We start from the raw sequence: 22310 nt of genomic DNA, 5'->3' as shown, positions 1-22310 counted from the left end.
GGGAAAACAGGAGTAGGGAGGAGGGATGTAGAGAATAGTGAGGAGCTTCGGCGAGAGATTGGGAAAGAGAGAGTAAAGGGGCGGTGAACGGGAGAAAGAGAGTGGGATAGAGAGCCGGAATGACAGGAGGCAGAGTGGAGAAGGAGGGTAGAGGGAGGGGGAGAGGGAGCGCTACCCAGAGTACAGAGAGACGCGTGGAGAGGGATGGAGGAGAGAAATATAGACGAAGGATGTGAAAAAGATGATAAATAGGAGGAAAAAGAGAAAATGAATGGAAGGGAGAAGATTGAGGGCAGGAGGGTGTGTCGGAGGGATTAGTGTCACTCATACAGAGCTTGTATTTTCCGGGAGAGATGCATCCACCATTGGTTCCTGGTTTGGGCGTTGGTCTGTTCCTGCTCATCACCGGGGCTCCAGGCCTTCAGTCCGCGAGAAGCCACGACCCCAGGGCAAAGCCCAAACACACCCGGAATGAGTGAGCCCACACCCTCCTCCGAGTAAACACCTCCCCTTGAAAGTCCTTCCATTCACTCGCTCCCGGGGTCAGAAATGTAAAGTACCCCCCGAGGATCGCACCATATTATACCGGAGTACGAAGCTCCCTCCCTCCATCAACACCCGCCCTACTGACCAAGACACAGCACTACAGCGTCCCGATAGTCTCGGATTGTGTGTGTCTCTCGAGATGGTGTTTGCGTTTGTGACCGGGTGGCGGGCTGAGGGAAGAGGAAGGAAGGGGCGGAGAGTCGTGTCCAGGGAAATGGCGGTGTTATTGCAGCCACTGGAGCAAGTGGTGTGGATCAACACGACCTGGCTGTCCATTCAATGTTCTGCAGATGCCCAGGGGCGAAATATCTGATAACCTCTGAAGGGGGGCTGCCGTAAACCCGATCCCATTCTCCCCCAATTACCTGTGAAAACCAAGAGAGAGACTGGACAGTGGGGAGAAGCGACTGAGATGTGGAGGCCTGTAGGGAATGCTGTGTGTCATGGAGACGGGAGAGTCGTCCGGCAGTTGTTATGACGGAAGCGGGGAAATGTGCAAGGGAGGGAATAGGTCACACAGACGGGGCAGATTGCAAGGGAAAGGGGTGACAGAGACTTGAGGGGCGTAGAGGAGGCAGTGTGTGACAGAGCCGGGAACGAGTGCAGGAAAGTGTCTTTCTGGCGGGAACTCGTAGGGAATCTGGAGTGGATTACGGAGACGGTGAGGAAATATGACGGTGTCACGCTGCTGGGCGTCGATAAGGGGCGCACTCTTGTCACGGCAAGAGAAGTCGCTGTCACGTTGAGGGTCGTGTGGCTCGTTCACTGCCTATGCCGTCTGTGAAGTAGTCGTTCCCTGAGTTTCACTATCTATCGTCAAAGACCTTGATCTACCCCACACCGTGCTCTTCCCACGTCTTGGGCTCAAATCACTCTGAACAGAGAACGTGAATCACCTAACAGAACGGACTAATCAGCCCGCAAAGCTGTGATATATCTGTTAATGTAAATCACGTCTGCCTACGCACCCTCCATCTGGGACACGTCAACTTCTGGGAAAAGCCACGGAAGCATCCGGGTTCTCACGATCAGACTACGTAACAGTTTCTTCCCACAAGCTATCAGACGCTTCAATACCCAGTGCCTGGCCTGACAAGACACCTTGCCCTATTGTCCTGCTTATTACTTATTGTAATGCCTGCACTGTTTTGTGCACTTCGTGCAATCCTCGGTAGGACTGTAGTCTAGTGTAGTTGTTGTGTTGTATTTTTTCTCTCTCTGTTGTTGTTTTTTTTTTAAGTAGTTCAGTCTAGTTCGTGTACTGTGTCATGTAACACCATGGCCCTGTAAAACGTTGTCTCATTTTTACTATGCACTGTACCAGCAGTTATGGTCGAAATTACAATAAACTTAAACTGCCTTGACGACTTGATCTCCCTGCATTCCTCGCACACCCAGATCCCTTGCAAAGAGCCCCTTGAATTACTCTTTCCCTGTGTTTGTCAATGAATCGAATATGATCAGTAAAGCCGCCCATCGCCCTTGAATTCTTTCCGCTTCATCACGACTAATGCACCCGAAAGCCGGAATCCTTCCCGTCCTCCAACCTCGTCTCTTTAGTGTCTACAATATCACAATTCATGTCGTTCATCCCCGCCCTGAGCGCATCTGCATTTCCACATAACAATATAACAATTACAGCACGGAAAGAGGCCATCTTGGCCCTTCTAGTCTGTGCCGAATGATTACTCTCACCTAGTCCAACCTACCTACACTAAGCCCATAAACATGCATTCCTTTCTTGTCCATATACCTATCCAATTTTACTTTAAATAACAATACCGAACCTGCCTCTACCACTTCTACTGGAAACTCCTTCCACACAGCTACCACTATGTGTAAAGAAGTTCCACCTCGTGTTACCCTTAAACTTTTGCCCCTTAATTTCGTACTTCGTATTTCGTACAATACGACCTTCATGGAAACGTCGCAGCTTATAACAGGAGAACCATCACTCTTAACCTTTTGCTTCCTGACTTGGCCGGAGATGGTAACAACATCTGTCCCAAAAGCCACTCTACTCTCAGTTTGGCATACTGCTTTTCATCCCTCTGCATCTCTAGTTTAAAGCGTTTCATTCCCCCTCCTCAATGAAAACTTCCAGCTGGGATATTCGTTCCAGTCCAGTTCATTTGTAAACTGAGAGAGTTGCTCGTGGCAGAGAAAATGAAGGAGCTGAGCAGCGTGGTGCAGTGTGGCGTGGCTTCCAGGCAGGAGTATGTGCTGCCCCCAAGCGTTCGCTCGGCAGATGGCAAGCTCAGTTCTGGTCGTCTGCGGATTTCAGTGGCAGTCAAATGAACCCACAGAACTTCTTTTCTGTCCCATGAAGTGAATCCCTTATCACCGCAGCTGATCTTATCTCATTCGCCCCCTTCCCTTCTGAACTACAGAACCAACCTCAGAGACGTCATTTGTCAGACTTGCACCTACCCAATCATTTGCAACCCTCTCCCCCACCCAGATGTATACAAAGTAGTATATCTGTTATTGAGCTGTTTGGCCACAGGAGGGCGTGTAAACTGGACCTGGTTGTTTAACCCTTTTCATCTTCCTCACTGTCACACAGTTTCCTTTGAACCTTGGGTCTAACTTCCTCCTTATCACCCCCTCAGTTTCCCGAATGATCGTGAGCCCATCCGGTCCCAGTTCCAACTCTTTAACCCCGAGGGTTAGAAGCTGAAGCTGGATGCACTTCTCTCGGGTGAAGTTGTCAGAGACACTGGAGGTCTCTCTGGCGTCCCCCGTCCTGCAAGAGGAGCATTCAACTCTCCTGCTAGACATGTCTACTGTTCTAACGGTTTAATTGTACAGAAGGAAACAATAAACACATTGAAAACAAACCCACCAACAATAGCCCCTATCCGTTTTTTTTTTTTGTTTTTTTTTGCCCGTCCGTGGGAAATAATCCACTTCACCGATTGTTTGTTGTGAGAAAGACGCGAGGCACTGCTTTGTAAAGCATATGGTGTCCCGCATCAGATCTCTGTTTAGAGGTTGTCTAGTGCTTTGTGATGCATATATTTGTTCCGCTCCTGATCTCTGTTTACAGGCTGTCCCAGCGCCAAAATTATAAGAATCCATCAGGCACACACGGAGCGAGGATCCACCCCCCGCCCCATACATCCATTCACATATTCCCAATATCACAGAGTGGAACTCACTCCACACTTTCCCATCACAAACTCCCAATGTCAGACACAGAGTGAAGCTCCCTCCACACCGTCCCATCACACACTACCAGGGTCAGAAACAGAGTGAAGCCCCCTCCACACGGTCCCATCACACACTCTCGGGCTCAGACACGTGAAGCTTCCTCGACACTGTCCCATCACACTCTTTCTGGTACAGACACAGAGTGAATTCACTCTTCCCCTTCCATTCACACACTCACGGTTCAGACATTGTTTAGTTCCTCTGCAGCTATCCCCCGCCAAATCCGCACAATAGCATCCAGCACTACCCAAGTCAAAATGAGAACTAGCCCTCCCCCTCCCTCCTGAACTCTCCCCTCTCAGCGATCCCCAGCACTCCACAATCCCAGTTGTCTGGAATTCTGTCCCGGTTACTATGAGTGCGCGTGACAGGATGTGGAATATTCAGCGCGCACGTGCTCCCAGTTTTAATCACCGACTCCAAATCCTGGGCTGGTGCCCGATGCTCTGCAACAGGATGTTAGGCTCCCCCATCCGGAAACCACAGTCTGCAGCGACGTTACCGAGCAACAGGTTGTGTGAAAAAAACAAGGGGCTGGTAAAGGGCTCAGACACATTAGGAGAATGAGAATGGACATGGCAGTTAGAATACAATGTTGGGAATTGCATGGTCTTGCAATTCAAAAAACAACGTAAACTGTTTTCTTGATTGACAGAAAATTTAAAAAATAAATCTGCGGTGCAGAGGGATTAGGCAGAACTCGTGTAGTTTTCATAAATGTTTCACATGCAGATTCATGTGCCTCAGGGATCTGTACTGGGTCCAATGTAATTTGACATATACATTAATGATCTGGATATATGGGGTGGTAAATTGGATTAGTATGTATGCAGATGAAACTAAGATAGGTGTCGTTGTAGATAATGAAGTAGGTTTTCAAAGCTTGCAGAGAGATTCAGGCCACTTAGTAGAGTGTGCAGAAAGATGACAGATGGAGTTTAATGCTGATAAGTGTGAGGTGTTACATTGTATTATGAATAATCAAAATAAGAACTACATGATAAATGCTAGGGCGTTGAAGAATGTAGTAGAACAGAGTGAATTATGAATAATGGAGCATAGTTCGCTGAAGGTTGAATCTCATGTGGATAGTGTGGTGAAGAAAGCTGTTGGTATGCTGCCCTTTATAAATCAGAGCATCGAGTATCGGAGTTGGGATGTAATGTTAAAATTGTACAAGGCATTGGTGAAGCTAAAATTGGAGTACTATGTATGGTTCTGGTCACCGAATTATAGGAAAGATATCAGCAAAATAGAGAAATCGCGCAGGCTAGATTTACTGGAATATTACCTAAGTTTCAGCACCTACGTTACAGAGAATGGTTGAACAAGTTATGTCTGTATTCCTTTTCTTTAGCGTAGAAGTTTGAGGGGGATTTGATAGAGGTATTTAAAATTATGTGGGGGATAGATTTGACGTGGATACGCTGTTTCCATTGAGAGTAGGGGAGATTCAAACAAGAGGACATCAGTTGAGAGTTAAGGGGCAACAGTTTAGGGGTATCACGAGGGGAAATTCTTAGTCAGTGGCAGCCGTGTGGAACGAGCTTCCATTTGAATTGGTAGAGGCAGGTACGATTTTGTCATTTATAAAGGGAAATGGATGGGTATATATCAGGAACAGAATGGAGGCTTATGGGCTGAGTGTAGGTTGGTGGGACTAGGTGAGAGTAAGCGTTCGGCACGGACTAGAAGGGCCGATATGGCTTGTTTCTGTGCTGTAATTGTTATACGGTTAAATGTTTATATGTTGTCATTCTAAGGCTTCCTAAAGTATCGGTGAGGCCACTTTCGGAGTACTGCGAGTAGGTTTCAATCTCTTATCGAACGAGGGGTGTGTTTACATTGGGGAGGGTCCAAAGGAGCTTCGGGAGAATGATTCCCGGATTGGAAGGTTATTATATGAGGAGTGTGTGATGGCTCTGGGACCACTGTCATGCTGAAGACTGAGGGCTGAGCCACTCGAAATCTATTGAATATTGAATGGTCACAGGAGGGTGGATGTGGAGAGAAAGTTTCCTATTTTAGAAGAATCCAGGTCAAAAGGCACACTCTGAGAATAATGTACTCCGAAAGTGGAAAGGCGATGTGCGGGAATTCCCTTCGCCAGAACGTGGTGAATCTGCCGGATTCAATGCCTCAGGCAGCCGGGGAGGCCCAGCCATTTGGATGAGTTTCAGGCAGAGGTTGATAGGTTCCTGATTAGACAATGCATGAAGGGGGACCAGGAGCAGACGGGCGATTGGGGCTGAGAGGGAAATGGATCAGGGATGGGGAAATAGCAGAGCAGACTCGATGGCCTAAATCTGCTCCGATGTTGTATGGTTTTAACTGAAATTCGTCGGTTTCCTGGCTGTCAGCTTCTCGGAGGACCTATAGTGGGCCAAACACCCTCAGGCCAACACGAAGAAGGTGCAAACAACATCCATAGGGAATGTTTCCCTTCGGATGGATAAAATGGATTCGAGGGATGTTGTACATTTGGACTTAAAGCCTTTCAGAAGGTGCCACCCATGAGGCTGTTTACCAAGCTGAGAGCCTATGGTATTATTGGAAAGCTGCTAACATGGTTAGAGTTTTGGCTGTCTGGTAGGAGGCAGCGAGTTGGAATAAAAATTATTATTTTCTGTTTGGCTGCCAGCGACTGGTGACGTTCCGCAGGGTCGGTGTTTTAATGCTGTATATAAGTTATTTACATAATAGATAGATGGCATTACTGCCAATTATGCAGATGTTACGAAGATTGTTTGTGTGGCAGGTAGCGTTCAGGAAAAAGTCAGGATGTAGAAGTACTTAGACAGATGAGTAGAATGTTCATTGGCAAATGGGATACAATGTTGGAAAATGCATGGTCGTGCGCATTGGTTGTAGAAACGAATGTGCGGACTATTTTCTAAACGGGGAGAAAATCAGGAACAAAGTGATGCAATGGGTTATCTTCTTCCACTGCGCAATCGCATCTCTGAACGCACGAAAACTGACTCCGCATTTTGGCGGTAACTATTTGCTGGAAAATTCTTGAAGTAATGTTACTGCCCTGGTCAGATGGAATATCTTTAGGGAAATCTACCAGTGAGAAAAAAAAAGTCTTGCTGAGTGTCTTTACCAGTGTCTTGGCCTGGATGTTGCTGAGAGGCACGGCTTCAGGGAGCCAGGATGCAGCACAGATAATTGTTAACTAGTAATGATGACCTCCCTTTCCCTCTCTACCCCTCTCTGCTTTCGCAGGGATCGTTCCCTCCGCGAAAGCCTGGACCACACATCCCTCCACACAGATCTCCCACCTGGCACGTATCCCTGCAGGCACAAGTACTACACCTATCCCTACACCTCCCCCTTACCACCATTCAAGGCCCCAAACAGTCCTTCCAGGTGAGGCAAAGCTTCACCTATGAGTCTATTGCAACCGGTGCTCCCGGTGCGGCCTCCTCTACATCGGCGAGACCCGACACAGATTGGGGGACCGCTTCATCGAGCACCTCCGCTCAGTCCGCCACAACAGACAGGATCTCCCGGTTGCTACCCACTTCAACTCTGCTTCACTTTCCCATTCCGATATGTCCATACACGGCCTCCTCTACTGCCATGATGAGGCCAAATTTTGGCTGGAGGAACAACATCTCATATACCGTCTGGGTAGTCTCCAGCTCCTTGTTATCAGCATCGATCCTTCAACTTCCGGTAATCCCCTTCCGCCATCCCACTTTCACTCTCCCTCCTCTTCTAGCTGCCTATCACCTCTCATGATTCTGCCATCTTCCACTACCCATAGTGCTTTCCCCTTACATTCCTTCTTTACCTCTGCTGCCTATGCCCTCCCTGCTTCACATCCCCCACCCCTTGATCTGTCGTCTGATTGGGTTTCCACCCTCACCTCATCTTCTTTATAGGGACCCTGCCCCGTCCTTCTTTAGTCCTGACGACGGGTCTCGGCCCGAAACGTTGACTGCTTCTTTCAACAGATGCTGCCCGACCTGCTGAGTTCATCCGGCTGTTTTGCTCGCCTCAATGATGGAGCAGCTGCAGTCTTTGTCAATGGGCCTACACGATTCACTATGACCCTGGAAAATGGTTCACCAAGCGCAGGTATCGGCCGAAGTGGTGCTTTTGGGATGCCCTGATTAATATTTTCCCACTACCTGGCACGTATGACACCCTCTACAGTAATTGACAATATCTTTCCTCACGTTAGGCAAATTATTAGCTATTCATTAATATTTGTAAATTACCTTAATTTTACATCTGATGCTGCCAAAATCCAAGCTGTGTAACTCTCAGATAATAAATCAAATGGCGATTACGCTGCAAAACATCCGATCCGAGTGGACAGGCCACTTGGCCCGCTGGTCTTCATTGGTCAGGACACTGAGTACAGGTGTCGGAAGGTCACGTTGCCGTGGTGCCGGGCGTCAGTGGGGCGGCACAGTTTTGGTCAACCTGCTCTGGGAAATCGGCATTGAGCCGGTGAGAATGAACAGGGAGATTTACAGGAATATTGCCGTGACTCGAGGGACAGAGATGGAGAGAGGAAGGGTGCGTAGCTGACAGATTTGCATCAACTCAAGAGGGAGACAGACAGAGGGAATGCGCACAGACTATACCCAGAGTTGTGGTATCGGGACCCAGACGGGACAGGATGGAGCTTCGAGTGGGTGGAAAGGAAAAAGTGGGAGAGATCGCGGAGACGGAGGTGTTGGAGGGAACGGACAGGGGAGGGAGAGAATGCGATAGAGAGGGAGAATCGGGAGGGTTAGAGAAAATAGGTTGGAAGAGGGCGCGGAGAAACAGCGGACGGAGAAAGGTTGAGAAAATAGGGTGAGGAGAGGGGATAGAGAGAGAGTTAGAAGGAGTGAGGAAGAGTGGGATGAGAGAGAGATGGCGAGAATGAGCGGGGTAGATGGAAAGTGGGGTTGTCCATGTGTAGTGGGGAGAATGGGGTTCCGAAAAGAGGAGATTAGATCAGCAGGTAGGGTCAGAGACTGCGGGGAGGATTTTTATATAATGGGGTGAGTGAGAGTGAACGAGAGATAAGTAAGGGATGGACAGGGTAATCATTTGATTCAAGTCGGCTCTCCGGGCTGCTGACAGAGAACCTGGATAATTTCAGGAATATCTGGGCGGTAGGGTGCGGTCTTCTCGCAGATGAAATGGTGTTGATGGAAAATGCAAGTTTCACCCCTCCTATTCGGTTTACATTCACTGCAGGAGGACCTTCCTGAAGGCACCATGTACAGCAGATCAAAACCATCATTCCTGTCAATAAATTATTTTTAAAAATTGAACAGAGATTAAACAGAACCGGCAGATAACACGAGACCGTCGCCAAGCTAATCCCATTAAATCAGCGCAATCCCCACAGTCTCATGTCATTCCCAAAATAATCCCAGTGTCCGAATGTCTCCCCACTGCCCTGTGGCAGTCGTCAAATTAAACCAAATACACTACCTCCCCACAGCCTCCGGCCTGTCGTCCCGCGGTCTCCACAGTCCTGTGGCAGTCCCAATGAGAATCGAATACAACCATTTCTCCCGTCAGATCTATTTCAGTCACCAAACAAATCCCAATATCCCATCGACAGCCACCCCCCCCCCCCACAGAGTGAAACGTGGTCCCGAAATCCATCCCACAGCTCCTCCCTCTCCCAACAGTTCACGTCCGGATCCAGGTTAATCCCATTACCCCTCACCGCTCCCTCAGTCCTACGTCAGTCCGCAATCTGGACCCACTGAGCAACTCTGTGTCCACATCCCCGTATCGGTCTCGAAACTAATCCAGTATACCCACTCTCTCCCCGCAGATCAGAGTCAGACCCCAAAGTGATCCTGCTGCATAACTCTCTCTCTCTCACAGAGCAAGGCCTGTCGTCAAACTAATTCGACTCTGCCTCCTGCTCCTCACAGATCTCTGTCAGACCCCGAACTAATTCCACTGCATCTCCCAGTGCCCGCCGTCACCAAAATAATCCCCGGAACCCACTGACAATCGTCAACATATTTCATTGTCCTGTCCCGTGACAGACCCGTATCGCTCCCTAAAATATTCCCATTGTACCATCCTTTCATTCTTCAGACAAATCCCAGTCCGCCTCCCTCTTCCCAGAAACCTACTTCCGTCCGCAAACTATTCCGATTTTCTCCCTTTAGGACAGTATAATTCCCCAACTACCACCCCACATATCAGTCCAAATCTCACCTGCTATTGCATTTTCCAACCCAGTAAGTGATGTCTCGGGGGATAGGAGATCGAAAAATAAAACGCTGTAAAATTAAATTCCTTTGTTAATGCCGAGAATCGAAAACTATTTACGGGAGAGTGTGATGGGACGGTGTGGAGGGAGATACACACTGAGTCTGACCCCGGGAGAGTATGATGGGACGGTGTGGAGGGAGATTCACTCTGTGTTTGACCCCGGGATTGTGTGATGGGACGGTGTGGAGGGCGATTAACTCTGTGTCTGACCCCGGGAGTGTGTGATGGGACGGTGTGGTGGGAGACTCACTCTGTGTCTGAGCACGGGAGTGTGTGATGGGACGGTGTGGAGGGAGATTCACTCTGTGTCTGATCCCGGGAGTGTGTGATGGGACGGGGTGGAGGGAGGTTCACTCTGTGTCTGACCCCGGGAGTGTGTGATGGGACGGTGTGGAGGGAGATTCACTCTGTGTCTGACCCCGGGATTGTGAGATGGGACGGTGTGGAGGGCGATCACTCTGTGTCTGACCCCGGGAGTGTGTGATGGGACGGTGTGGAGGGAGATTCACTCTGTGTCTGAACCCGGGTGTGTGTGATGGGACGGTGTGGAGGGAGATTCACTCTGTGTCTGAACCCGGGAGTGTGTGATGGGACGGTAAGGAGGGAGATTCACTCTGTGTCTGACCCCGGGAGAGTGTTATAATTCCTGTGTTACTGTGGGATCTTCTCGTGCTGTGACACATACCGCTTCATCCCATGAATTAAATCTGAGCAGCCTTGAATAACGATTTGAGCATTCATGAACTGCTTTGCGGAATGATGCTTCAAACGTGGATGCGTAATAACACCGGTCTTTATTTCTGAACCAGTATTTGGGACACGGTTTGCTCTGGAATTCAGGAATAAATACGAATGAGACACAGAATGAATATCTCGACACATTCCAATCACACACACCCGGGTGACACACAGAGTGAATTTCACGCCAAGTAGAGCCATCACTCACACCTGGGTTCAGTCATTGGGTGAACTTCGCCTACAACGTCCCCATCGCACATTCACAAGGGTCAGGTACAATGAACTTCCCTGCAAACCATCCATCACACGCTCCCGGGGTGAAGACACAGATGGAATCTCTTACTACACTGTCCTATCGCACACTCTCGGGGAGAGACAGAGAATGAAGTTCCCTCTACGACGTCCGACAGATTCATTGGAACAGAAACAGAATGAAGGTCTCTCCACACTCTCCCATCGCACACCCCCTGGGTTAGACACAGAGTGAGCTTTCTCTCTCCCCTTCCTCTCTCTCGCTTTCTCTCTCTCCTCTCTCTCTCTCTCTCTCTCTCTCTCTCTCTCTCTCTCTCCTCTCTCTCTCTCCTCTCTCTCTCTCTCTCTCTCTCTCTCTCTCTCTCTCTCTCTCTCTCTCTCTCTCTCTCTCTCTCTCTCTCTCTCTCTCTCTCTCTCTCCACGGCCCCCTCAAACAGATATTGGTTCAGACTGCACGCTGCTCACTGTCAAATCACACGCTCTTTGCGGGGAGACACGAAGCTCACTCTACACCGATCCTGTCACGTACTCTCGGAGTGAGACGCAGAGTTAATCTACTGTGACATTTGCCCATCGCACGCTTCAGGGATCAGACAAAGTGTAGCTCCTTCAGCACCGTCCGATTACTGACACCCGGACAAAGACATGGAGTGAAGATCTTTCTCCCTCTCCCATGACACACACGCAGTGTCCAAAACAGTGTGCACCGTCCGCACCGTCTCATCACACACTCCCGTGGATCAGACACAGAGTGAATCTCCATCCACACCTTTCCATCCCACACTTCTGAGATCAGGGACACAACGAACCTCCCTCGCACTGTCTAATCACAGGCATCCGGAATCGGTTATAGAGTGAATGTCACCACGGGCCATTCAATCACGCACTTCCAGATCGGTCAGACACAAATCTGGGTTCCATCCACAATGTCCCGTCACAAATCCCGGGGTGTGACAAAGAATGAAGCTCTTGTCTCACTGTCCCATCATCATCTCAGCACAGAGTGCCGCTCCTTCCACACTGTCTCATTACACACGACTGGCTGAATCTCAGACAGAAGCTTTCTACCCATCACACCATCACGCACTCTTTGGGTCAAACACGAAGTGAAGATACCTGCATACCTCCCCATCACAAAGCCCTTCTGACAAACACAGTGTGAACCACACTCCACACCAGCCCATTACACACCGCTCCTGATGGGAACTGAACACCCCCTGCAACATCCCGCCCGCATACTCCGGTGGTCAGACACAGTGTGCTGCTCCTTCTACCCGGTGACATCACACAACACAGGGTCAGAAAACATGAGAATCTCACTTACCCCTGGTATCAGCCACGGAGCGGAACACCATCCCGGTACGCGTCACTGTTCCCGGTGTCAGACACACGCACACATGACTACCCCCACCCCCTCTCCCCAAACGCAGCACACCCACCCCCCTTCCGCTATAGCTTCTCACCACACGTACACTGTGTAAAACACAGACACGCATTATACACAAACGGGGTGAGACACAAATGTAAGCTCCCTCCACAGTATCCGATCACACACTAACACGGTCAGAATCTGGCTGTATCTTTCTCTACACGGACCCATCTCACATTCCTGTCGTCAGACGTGGAGAAACGCTGCTTTCCACACCGTCCCGGCACACACTCCGGATTCAAAGTGAAACTCTCTCTGCAAGGTGCCTTAACGCATTTTGGGGACACACATGGGATGAATCTATCTGGGCACTGTCCAATCACTCAATCCCTCCTTCCATGCCTACCCTGTGATGAGGAACGGGTGAAAGAAGGGGATGGTACTTCAGCTCTTCTGCTGGTCAACAATTCACAGATTTGAGCCCTGGTTTCGTTGGCAGATCTGTACCTCGATTCCATCTCAGTGAACTGGTGACGGAGATCGCTGTGCATTCGTTTAAGATCGGACAGAGTAGAGTTGAACCCAAAAAGATTCTTGAGACATGATCTCCGGGAGAGATCCAGGTGGGAAATCTCAGATATCCTGGATTGAAGGGTTGAGTTTAGCACGTGGCAGTTTCGGTCGGAGGTGAACTTAGACTGACGAATCTGTGATACTGAGAGAGATGGTGAAGGATGTTTAGCATTTTCAGTGACACGTGAGTCAGCGTCACGTTACCGAACGGGTCACAGAGAGTGTTGTGTCGTTGTCGCGGTGAAGGGTGTCATAGTGAAGGATATGCTGGGGACACAGTGAGAGGCGTCGGCGCCACCTTTCGGGATGTGTCAGTGTCACCCTGAGAGGTTATCATTGTCACGGTGAAGGTTTTCCTGTCATTAAAATGGGGTCTCTGTCAGTATCGTGGTCAGGATCGATTCCCTGTCTCAGCCTGGAGCCTGTCCGAGTTGATGTGGGTTACGTGTCGGTGTCACTGTGGTAAGTGTTGATGTGCCCCAGAGAGATGAGTGCCGGGAAACACCGAAGTGTATCTCGATGTCACGGCTAGGGAAATGTCAGAGTGAGGGGTCTGGCAGTGTCACGGTGGAAGGAGTATCTGTGTAATGTGTGTTTGACAGGAGTGTGTCTGTGTCACCGGGAGAGGCATGTCATGGCCACGGTGTGTGTCCGATTGTCACGCTGAGGTGTGTGTCTGTGTGATGGAGAGGACTATGTCGGTGTCATTGTTGCTTTAGGTATCGGTATCATGGTAAGGGGTTTGCCTGTGTCAGGGTGAGGTGTGGGTAATTACCTCAGTGAGCTGTGCATCGGTGTATGTTGAGGGGCGATACTGTTTCGGTGAGGGTTGTTACTGAGACGTGTGAGGTCTTGTCACGGTGCGGAGCTGGGCGGGTGACCTTGAGGAGACTGTAAGTCTCTGTGGTGTCTCAGTGTCCGCTGAAGTTCGTGTCGGTGTCACAGTGACGTGTGAGTCCATGTCACGGTGCGGAGCTGGGCGGGTCACGTCGATCAGCCTGTAGGTGTCAGTGGTGTCTCGGTATCACGGTGAAGGGTGTGTCGGTGTCACTGTGAGGTGTGTTTCGGAGTCTCCTTGAGACAGGTTCTCTGGGAGAGATCCAGGTAGGAAATCTCAGATATGTTGAATTCAAAGTTGAGTTTAACTCATGGAGTGCCAGTCAACATTACCGTTGGGTCCTGTTCATCTCCTGACTTTCTTCCCAAAGGAGTATGTAGTTTCGGTCAGAGGTGATCTGAGATGTTGAAGGATGTTTGGCGTTTATAGGGCGTCAGCGTCACGCAACAGAGCGGGTCAGGTTGAGTGGTGTGTCACTGTCATGGTGAAGGGCGCTGTTGGCACAGTGAGGGGCGTCGGCGCCACAGTGAGGTACGGGTCTGGGACACTTTGAGGATTAGTTCAGGTTATCAGCGAGGTTTTTGTTCGTGACCACGACGGGGGCTGCGTCGGTATCGCGTTGATATTTGATTCCCTGTCACACAGAGCTGGTGTTTCAGTGAGAGACGTGTAGCTGTCACTGTGATAGGTGCTTCTGGGTCCATGTGAGAGGTGTACCGGGTCACATCGCGGTGTATCTCTATGTCACGGTGAAAGATATGTCGGGGTCACAGTGCGAGGTTTGACGGTGTTTCAGTGAGAGACGTGTAGCTGTCACTGTGATAGGTGCTTCTGGGTCCATGTGAGAGGTGTACCGGGTCACATCGCGGTGTATCTCTATGTCATGGTGAGAGATATGTCGGGGTCACCTTGTGAGGTTTGACGGTGTTGCAGTGAGAGACTTGTGATTGTCATTGTAATAGGTGCTTCTGGGTCCATGTGAGAGGTGTACCGGGTCACATCGCGGTGTATCTCTATGTCATGGTGAGAGATATGTCGGGGTCACAGTGCGAGGTTTGACGGTGTTTCAGTGAGAGACGTGTAGCTGTCACTGTGATAGGTGCTTCTGGGTCCATGTGAGAGGTGTACCGGGTCACATCGCGGTGTATCTCTGTGTCATGGTGAGAGATATGTCGGGGTCACTGTGCGAGGTTTGACGGTGTTACAGTGAGGCACTCGTTGCTGTCATCGGGTCACGATGGATGTGTTGGTGTCTTTTCTTTCTTTTAAATTCATCTTATTAATCATTATTTAAGATCAATAAAAATACATTGTCAACATGTCATTATGTTCAATGAAGAATTAAATTAGCAAATGTCTGATTAATAAAGCGAAGCAATATATCAATAATAATAAGAAAAAATAACGTGTTAAGAATTTTTGAAAGGAATAAAGAAAGAAAAAAAATAACCCTGCTAACTCAGAGTAAAAAAAAGTACTAACTGGAAAAAAAAACCGAAGAAAAAGAAAACCATCAATCACCAACTCAAATTCATTTGAAGAAAAATCGGAAGGAAGCCATATAAATTAACTCAAATCAGATGATAGTGGCGGGCCAACGAACCTCACCCTTTTCTCAAAATCAAATCGAGAATCAAAAATTCGACTTCTGATTTTCTCCAAACTAACACATAGCATCAACTGAGAAAACCATTGTATCAAAGCAGGAGCAGTAGCATCATTCCATTTCAACAAAATAGCCCTTCTGGCCAATAATGTAACAAATGCAATTACATGTTGGTATGGTGTAGAAGTACCATGAATATGTTGTGGGATTATACCAAATAAAACTGTCAGTATATTAGATTGTAAATTACTGTTTTAAACGTTAGATATTGTAGAGAAAATAGACTTTCGAAAATGTTTCAATTCAGAACACGACCAAAACATATGTTTCAATGCGGTTGTCTCAGTTTTACATCTATCACACAGACTATCAACATCAGGAAACATTTTAGACAATCTCTCCTTTGTCAAATAGTAACGATATATAATATGAAGTAGAATTAAAGAGTGACTGGCAGAGATCGAAGTAGATTTAACCAACTTCAAAATCCGCAGCCATTTTTTTGTTATCAAGTTCATGTTAAGCTCTCTCGCCCAATACTAAGTGAAGGGTAATTGTGCTGTGAAACAATAAATTATAAATTTTCCCAATAAAACATTTCACTAAAGGATTCATTTTTAAAATAATATCTAACAGGTCAGAACCCAGTATATCTGGAAAATTACTTAATTATTCTTGTAAGAAGTGTCTGACCTGAAGATATTGCAGGAAATGTGAAAGCGAGAGAGAGTATTTAGTTACTATTTTCTTAAAGGACATCAAGGGACCATCTTGGAACAACTCCATTATAGAATAAACTCGTTATTCCTCCAAAGAAGAAAGGTAGCATCACTTAATGGAGGTTTAAATAAATAATTTCGATAAATTAAACTAAAAAGTTTATATTTTTGAGATTTAAAAAAAATAGGAAACTGGAACCAAATTCGTAATGACTGATTAATCGCGGGGTATAAATGTAAATTAGTAAATTTGGCCAGTTGTACAGACAGAGAAACTGTTTCATAGCATTGAATTCGAAATCAGCCCAAGGTGGTCGTTCATTTTTATCAGCCCAATATAACCAAAAACACACATTGCGTATATTAACAGCCCTATAATACATACTTAAAGTAGGCACAACGAGATCTCCATTTAAAAAAAATGTAAGTGATATTTACCAATTTTTGCTCTTTTGCTATTCCAAACAAAAATGAAATAAGAGAGTCAACCGAATCAAACAAATTCTCAATCAAAAATAGGGATATTTTGATATACATATAAAAAATTGCTAAAATTAGTATTATATTTGCATGAGTTCGGCCAGCTAACGAAAGTGTAAAATGGATTCCATCTACCAAATATTTGCTTCATAAAATCCACTAAAAGAACCAAATTAGCTTTATAAATTTCTTTGATTATTGGTAATAATCATACATAAATGTTTAAATGTGTCAGTAACTCTGAAAGGAATATCATCATGCAGAGAAGCAAAATCATTTAGGGGAATAATCCCTTTTATGAAGGTTTAGTTTATATCCCGAAAACTTTCCAAAGTCGTTTATTAGTTTCAATAAACTAGGAATGGATTCTCCAGGATTCGAAATATAAACTAAGAGATCGTCAGATAAAGGGAGATCTTATGAACAGTCGCATTTATGATAGATCCATGAATGTCTTCAGCTTCAGGAAAGCAAAGGGTTCGAGCACCAAAGTAAGTAACAAACGGCTTGACGAACATCCTTGTCTCGAACCCTGGCAACGCCGAAAGAAGGAGTGTGCAATTATCATTAATAACAGCAACAATATGGCTTTTATATGACATTCTAATCCACTATTAAAATTAATACCATCGCCAAATTTCTCTAAAACATCAAATAATTATTTCCATTCAACTCTGACAATCCACTTTCAACATCAAGAGAGACAACAATATTTAATACTTAAAGGTCTCCGAACATTAGAAAAGGAATATAGGCCCTTTACAAAGCCTGGTTGGTCTTGAGAGAAAATTTTAGGCATACTACCAGCCGATAAACCATGATTTTTTAAAGAATTTTAGCATCCACATTTAGTAATTAAATAGGTTATATTAAGCACAGTCTGAAGGGTCTTTATCTTTCTTAAGACTTAAAGAAATAGCTTCATCAAATGCGGGAGGAAACCTATCTATAAAAAAAAAGCATTTTAATCATTTCCAACATATTATGGAGAAAGAAATTGTTCAAGTTGTTTTTTACAATATCCTACCGAATAACAATCCAGTCCAGGAACTTTACCAGATTGAAATGCAAAAAAAAAAAAAAAAAAAAAAAAAAAAAACAAAACAAAACAAAAAAAAAAAAACAGCTTTTTGAATTTCGCTTTCAGCAATAGGAGCATCAAGAGCTTTAGATCTTCAACAGAGATTCGAGGAAAATCGATCTTTTGTAAAAAGGCATTCATTTTAGAAGAACCAACTGGAAACTGAGATTTTTAAAGTTCAATGTAAAAGTCTTGAATAATATCAATATCTTCATAATTACATGCTAAACTATCATTTCCCTTAAAATGTTTTTGAAAATGTGTCTTTTTAGCTCTAGCTGCTTTTAATTGATCTGTTAATAGCTTATTACTTTTATCTCCAAATGCATAAAATTGACTTTTTTAATTTAAACAAATGTCTTTCAATAGGATAAGTTAATAATAAATTATATTGTGATTGGAGTTGAAGTCATTACTTTAATACATCAATGTCAGGAGAGATTGCATAAGTATTATCTAAGTCTTTAATTTGTTGGAAATCTTATCTAACTCCTTTTGTCTGTTTGTTAATCTGAGCTAAGCTGAATTATCTGACCGCGCAAATATGCTCTAAATATATCCATATAATCAATTTCGACACATCTCCCGTATATTAAATTTTTTAAAAAAGTTTTCAGCTGAGTCTCAATAAATTGGACAAAGACCTAACTTTGCAATAACTTATCTGGAAAACGCCAGGGCATATTTGCAATAACGACTTTATTCAAATCAAAAGCTAAGCTTAAAGGCTCTTGATCCGAGAAAAAAAAACATAGCATCATATACAAATTTCTAGACTTTGGAAAAAAATCGGTGATCAGCTATAAAATAATCGATTGTAGAATATTTTTTGAGAACGTGAAAAAAGGAACTATCTCTATCGTTAAGATGAAAATGTCCCCAAATTTCGTCCAGGCCACAAAAAAAAGTTATTAAGTGAAGCAGAAAAACTCTGAGGCCGCTGATTGCTTGAATTCTTGTCAATCAAAGGATTTAAACAACCGAAATCACCACCTATAAAAACATATATTAATTTAATCCGGCAATTAAGAAGGATCGTCTACATCAGGTCCATATAAGTTAAGCAGAATACGAGGAAATCAGCAGATGCTGGAAATTCAAGCAACACTCACAAAATGCTGGTGGAACGTAGCATGCCAGGCAGCATCTAGAAGGAGAAGCATTGTCAACTTTTAGGGCCGAGAACTATCAGCATTTTATGTGTATTGGTAGGTGAACCAGATCAAGTTTTCTAATACAAATTGTCATTTAACAGTTAAAAATCTACCATTAATATCTGACAGAATGTCGTTTTGGATGAATAAAATATTAGATTTCATAAAAAAGATTATCTGTTCTATTTTGACAAGTTGTGTGACATTGAAGGCTTTCCACATTTTATAAAGTCTATTTTGATCGCCCGCTTTGATATGCGTTTCTGGAGCAAAAATTATATCGAGTTGGAATCGATTAATGATTTTAAAAGACTTCTTTCGCTTAATCGGATGGTTCCAACCACGTACGTTCCAACTCATAACATGCATTTGTTTAGTTACCATAAAAATGTTTTACTTATTTCATAAATACACGCATACCAGCGTGGCTAATCAAAACTGGCAGTGCTAAGGATAACCATGTACAAAATATGCTTGCTCCTGAAATCTACAATGGGAAAAATACAGAACAGGAAAGTAAAATAAAAACTACAGTGAATCCTGTAACTCAGAACTCACCCCAATCCTCCCACAACAGAAAAGGCCGAAATTCGGCAAAAAAGCCGAAATGCGTCCCCATGGAGTAAAACAGAGTGACACAGTCAGTGTTGTGTTGTTGTCACGGAGAGGACTGAGTGGGTGACCCTCTGAGGGGCTTGACGGTATTACAGTGAGGGTTGTGTCTTTGTGACGGTGAGTGATATGTCGGTGTTTTGGTGGAGTGACAGTTACTGTTATGATAAGAAAAGAAAAGTGATGGACGTGTCTGTGTCACAGTGAGGGATGTGTCCACATCACAGTGCGTTACCTGTCCGTGCCACGGTGAGAGGCGTGTCAGTGTGACAGATAATCGTTATTACATTAGGTTGTGTGTATGCAGCAGGTTGAGGGATATGTCGGTATCATGTTTGAGGGATGTGTTGGTGGGGGTTGTGTCAGTGTCACGGTGAGGGGTGAGTCGTGGTCATGCTGAAAGACCCGTCAGTACCACGTTGAGGCGTGTGTTGATATCACCGTAAATGTCGTTTCGGGGAAATGTTGGGAATTTGTGACTGTTATAGTGGACGTTGTTATTCTTTGCGGTTTGGTCGTTCCGATCGGTGATAAATTCACCATGAATCCTTCAGCAGATACCGTGATAATGAGGGGGCGCTGTTAAAAAGCAGATTAGCCAGATGCTTGAGTCTAACCTATCTCTCCTTGTGGGTCGTTCACTGGCCGTGGAAAAAAGTCGTTACTTGTCTTTGTCAATCCATCGTCATATTCCGTGATCCACTCCTGCCCTGCTCTTCCCATCCTCTAAGTTGAAATCACTCTCTTTGGCTCACGCAGAGCAGTGAGCGTAAATCATAGAACTAAACAGAATGCTCGGCCCGAATGTTTTGCTGTACCAATTATACGGTCGAAACCTAAATCGTTTTGAACGACATAATGTTCATCTCCCTCCAATCCCTGCACACCCATGTGACTGTCAAAATGCCAATTAAACGTCTCTATCGATTTACGTCTACCACTACCCTTGGCAGCACAGTTCTGTCACCCACGCTCTCTGGGTATATAAAATCTTGCCCCTCACCTCTCCTGAAAAGATACACACTCTGAGCTTCCACTCCGTGGTATTAGACATTTCTCTCTAGGGGAGAAATGCACCGTCTCTTGCCACGATAGAAACCTGTATCAACTCTCCCCTCAGACTGAGAAATATATGCAATACCATATGAATCCATACATATTGCATGAATGTATTTTACTGATATTCTACATCTGCTTGTTATCTTTGTGTGTTTTGTGCCGTTTTGTGGACGTTCGTTTTGTGTTTGGCTTCTTTGTCCTGAGTAACGCAGACTCGTTTGTCTGTATTGATGGGTGTTCATGTTTGGTTGGATTGCAATGCAAGACACATTGAATTGAAACCGACTCTTCTGTGCCGGTCGCAGTTTCTTTGAAGAGTACCCAGGAGACAAATACCAGAACCACCTTTCACGAAGGTTCGCCTCATCCTCCCACCCTATTCCCCGTCTGAGAGTGTGTGGGAGTGGAGGATAAGTGCAATTGGGTGTGGGGGCACCGAGATTGGACGAACATGGATTTCGATTGAGAAAGAGAGAGAGTGTGTGTGTGTGAGTGTGTGTGTGTGTGTGTGTGTGTTGTGTGTGTGTGTGTGTGTGTGTGTGTGTGAGAGACGAGAGAGACAGAGAGAGACAGAGAGAGAGAGAGAGGAGAGAGAGAGAGAGAGAGAGAGAGAGAGAGAGAGAGTGAGATTGAGAGAGAGAGAGAGAGAGAGGGGAGATAGAGAGAGTGTGTGGGAGAGGAAACACAATGAGTGCAGACAGAAAGTGTAAGGTGACGCGGGACAGGGCTGGTGTGACAGAGAGGAGTCAGTAGAGTGTTTGGGCAGCTGAGAGAGTGAGACAGAATGAAGGGGATTGTGGGAAGAAAAGGAGAGGAGTGAAAGAGAGGGGATTGAAGGGGTTGAGAGATTGAGGCAGGCAAGCAGGAGATGAATTCGAGAAAGAAGGGGAAACCCGGGTGTGAGAGAAAGTGGAGAGAGAGAGGATTAAAGAGAGGGAGGGACGAGAACGGGGGAAAGAGAGAGAGAGGGTTAATGAAAGGGAAGTAGCTGGAGAAGGAGGGAGCATAGAGAGGGGGAAGAGGGAGCGGGGAGGGAAGAGACAGGCGGAGAGGAAGAGAGAGAATAGAGAATAAGTTAAGCGAGAGGAGAGTGAGGTTAAAAGTTTATACAGCGCTTCCACTGTCCGCTAACTCATCAGTCCTCCCTCGATGTTTCCTACCCCCCCGCCGATCCAGACAGCGCTCCTTTCTCAATACACCCTTCTCAACACCCCTCCCACGGCACAAACTCCACACCCGCCCTGCCTATGGTATTCTCCCTTCACTGACACCTAGCACGGTATTCTCTCTTCTTCGGATTCCATAGATCTCCCCTTACGACGCCCCCTCACCGGCGCTGCCTCCACGCCCCGTCCCCGAGGGCAAACTCCTCACAAACGTTCCGTCAGAGCTCCCTCCTCACCGCCTCTACCATTCGTTCAGCTGGGGTCAGAGCAGATAGAGTCAGTGAGTCGCCCTCCAATCGCCCGATCGCGCACATTGGGGATTAAACACAGAATGCAGCTCTCTCTCCCCCCCCCCCGTTTTTTTGCCCCACTCACCGTTTGAAGGAGACTCTGGGCCCGTCTTGCGAACTTCACATTCACTTAAGTCTTGCCGGCCGTCCATCTTGTTCAGGAGTCTCTGTTGTCTCTGAGCTCACGAAGGGGTAGGAACCGTTGTCAGAGGAAGCCCGTGTTGAGAAGGCGGTCACACCGACAGCAGCAAACTCCAGATGGACAGCTGATAAAGAGAGGAACCGAGAGCAGGGGGTGGAAGCGCTGGAAATACAGAGAATGAGGACGTGGGGAGAGCCGGGTAGAGAGAGATTGGAGTGGCGGG

At 46.2% G+C, this 22310-nt stretch overlaps 1 protein-coding gene across 1 annotated transcript in view; it reads right to left on the bottom strand.

Moving 5' to 3' along the window:
- LOC132390591 (oxidized low-density lipoprotein receptor 1-like) overlaps positions 1-22097 on the bottom strand; it is a 33270-nt gene extending 11173 nt beyond the window's left edge. The window contains exon 1 of the mRNA XM_059963197.1: positions 22031-22097. Within this exon, the coding sequence (XP_059819180.1) occupies positions 22031-22097 (67 nt within the window). The remainder of the gene's footprint in view (positions 1-22030) is intronic.
- Positions 22098-22310: the final 213 nt, after the last annotated feature.

This window comes from Hypanus sabinus, unplaced genomic scaffold (genome assembly GCF_030144855.1).
Source record: "Hypanus sabinus isolate sHypSab1 unplaced genomic scaffold, sHypSab1.hap1 scaffold_976, whole genome shotgun sequence".
NCBI lineage: Eukaryota > Metazoa > Chordata > Chondrichthyes > Myliobatiformes > Dasyatidae > Hypanus > Hypanus sabinus.
The sequence above is the reverse complement of the archived record's forward strand: the minus strand, read 5'-3'. Positions and strand labels throughout refer to the sequence as shown.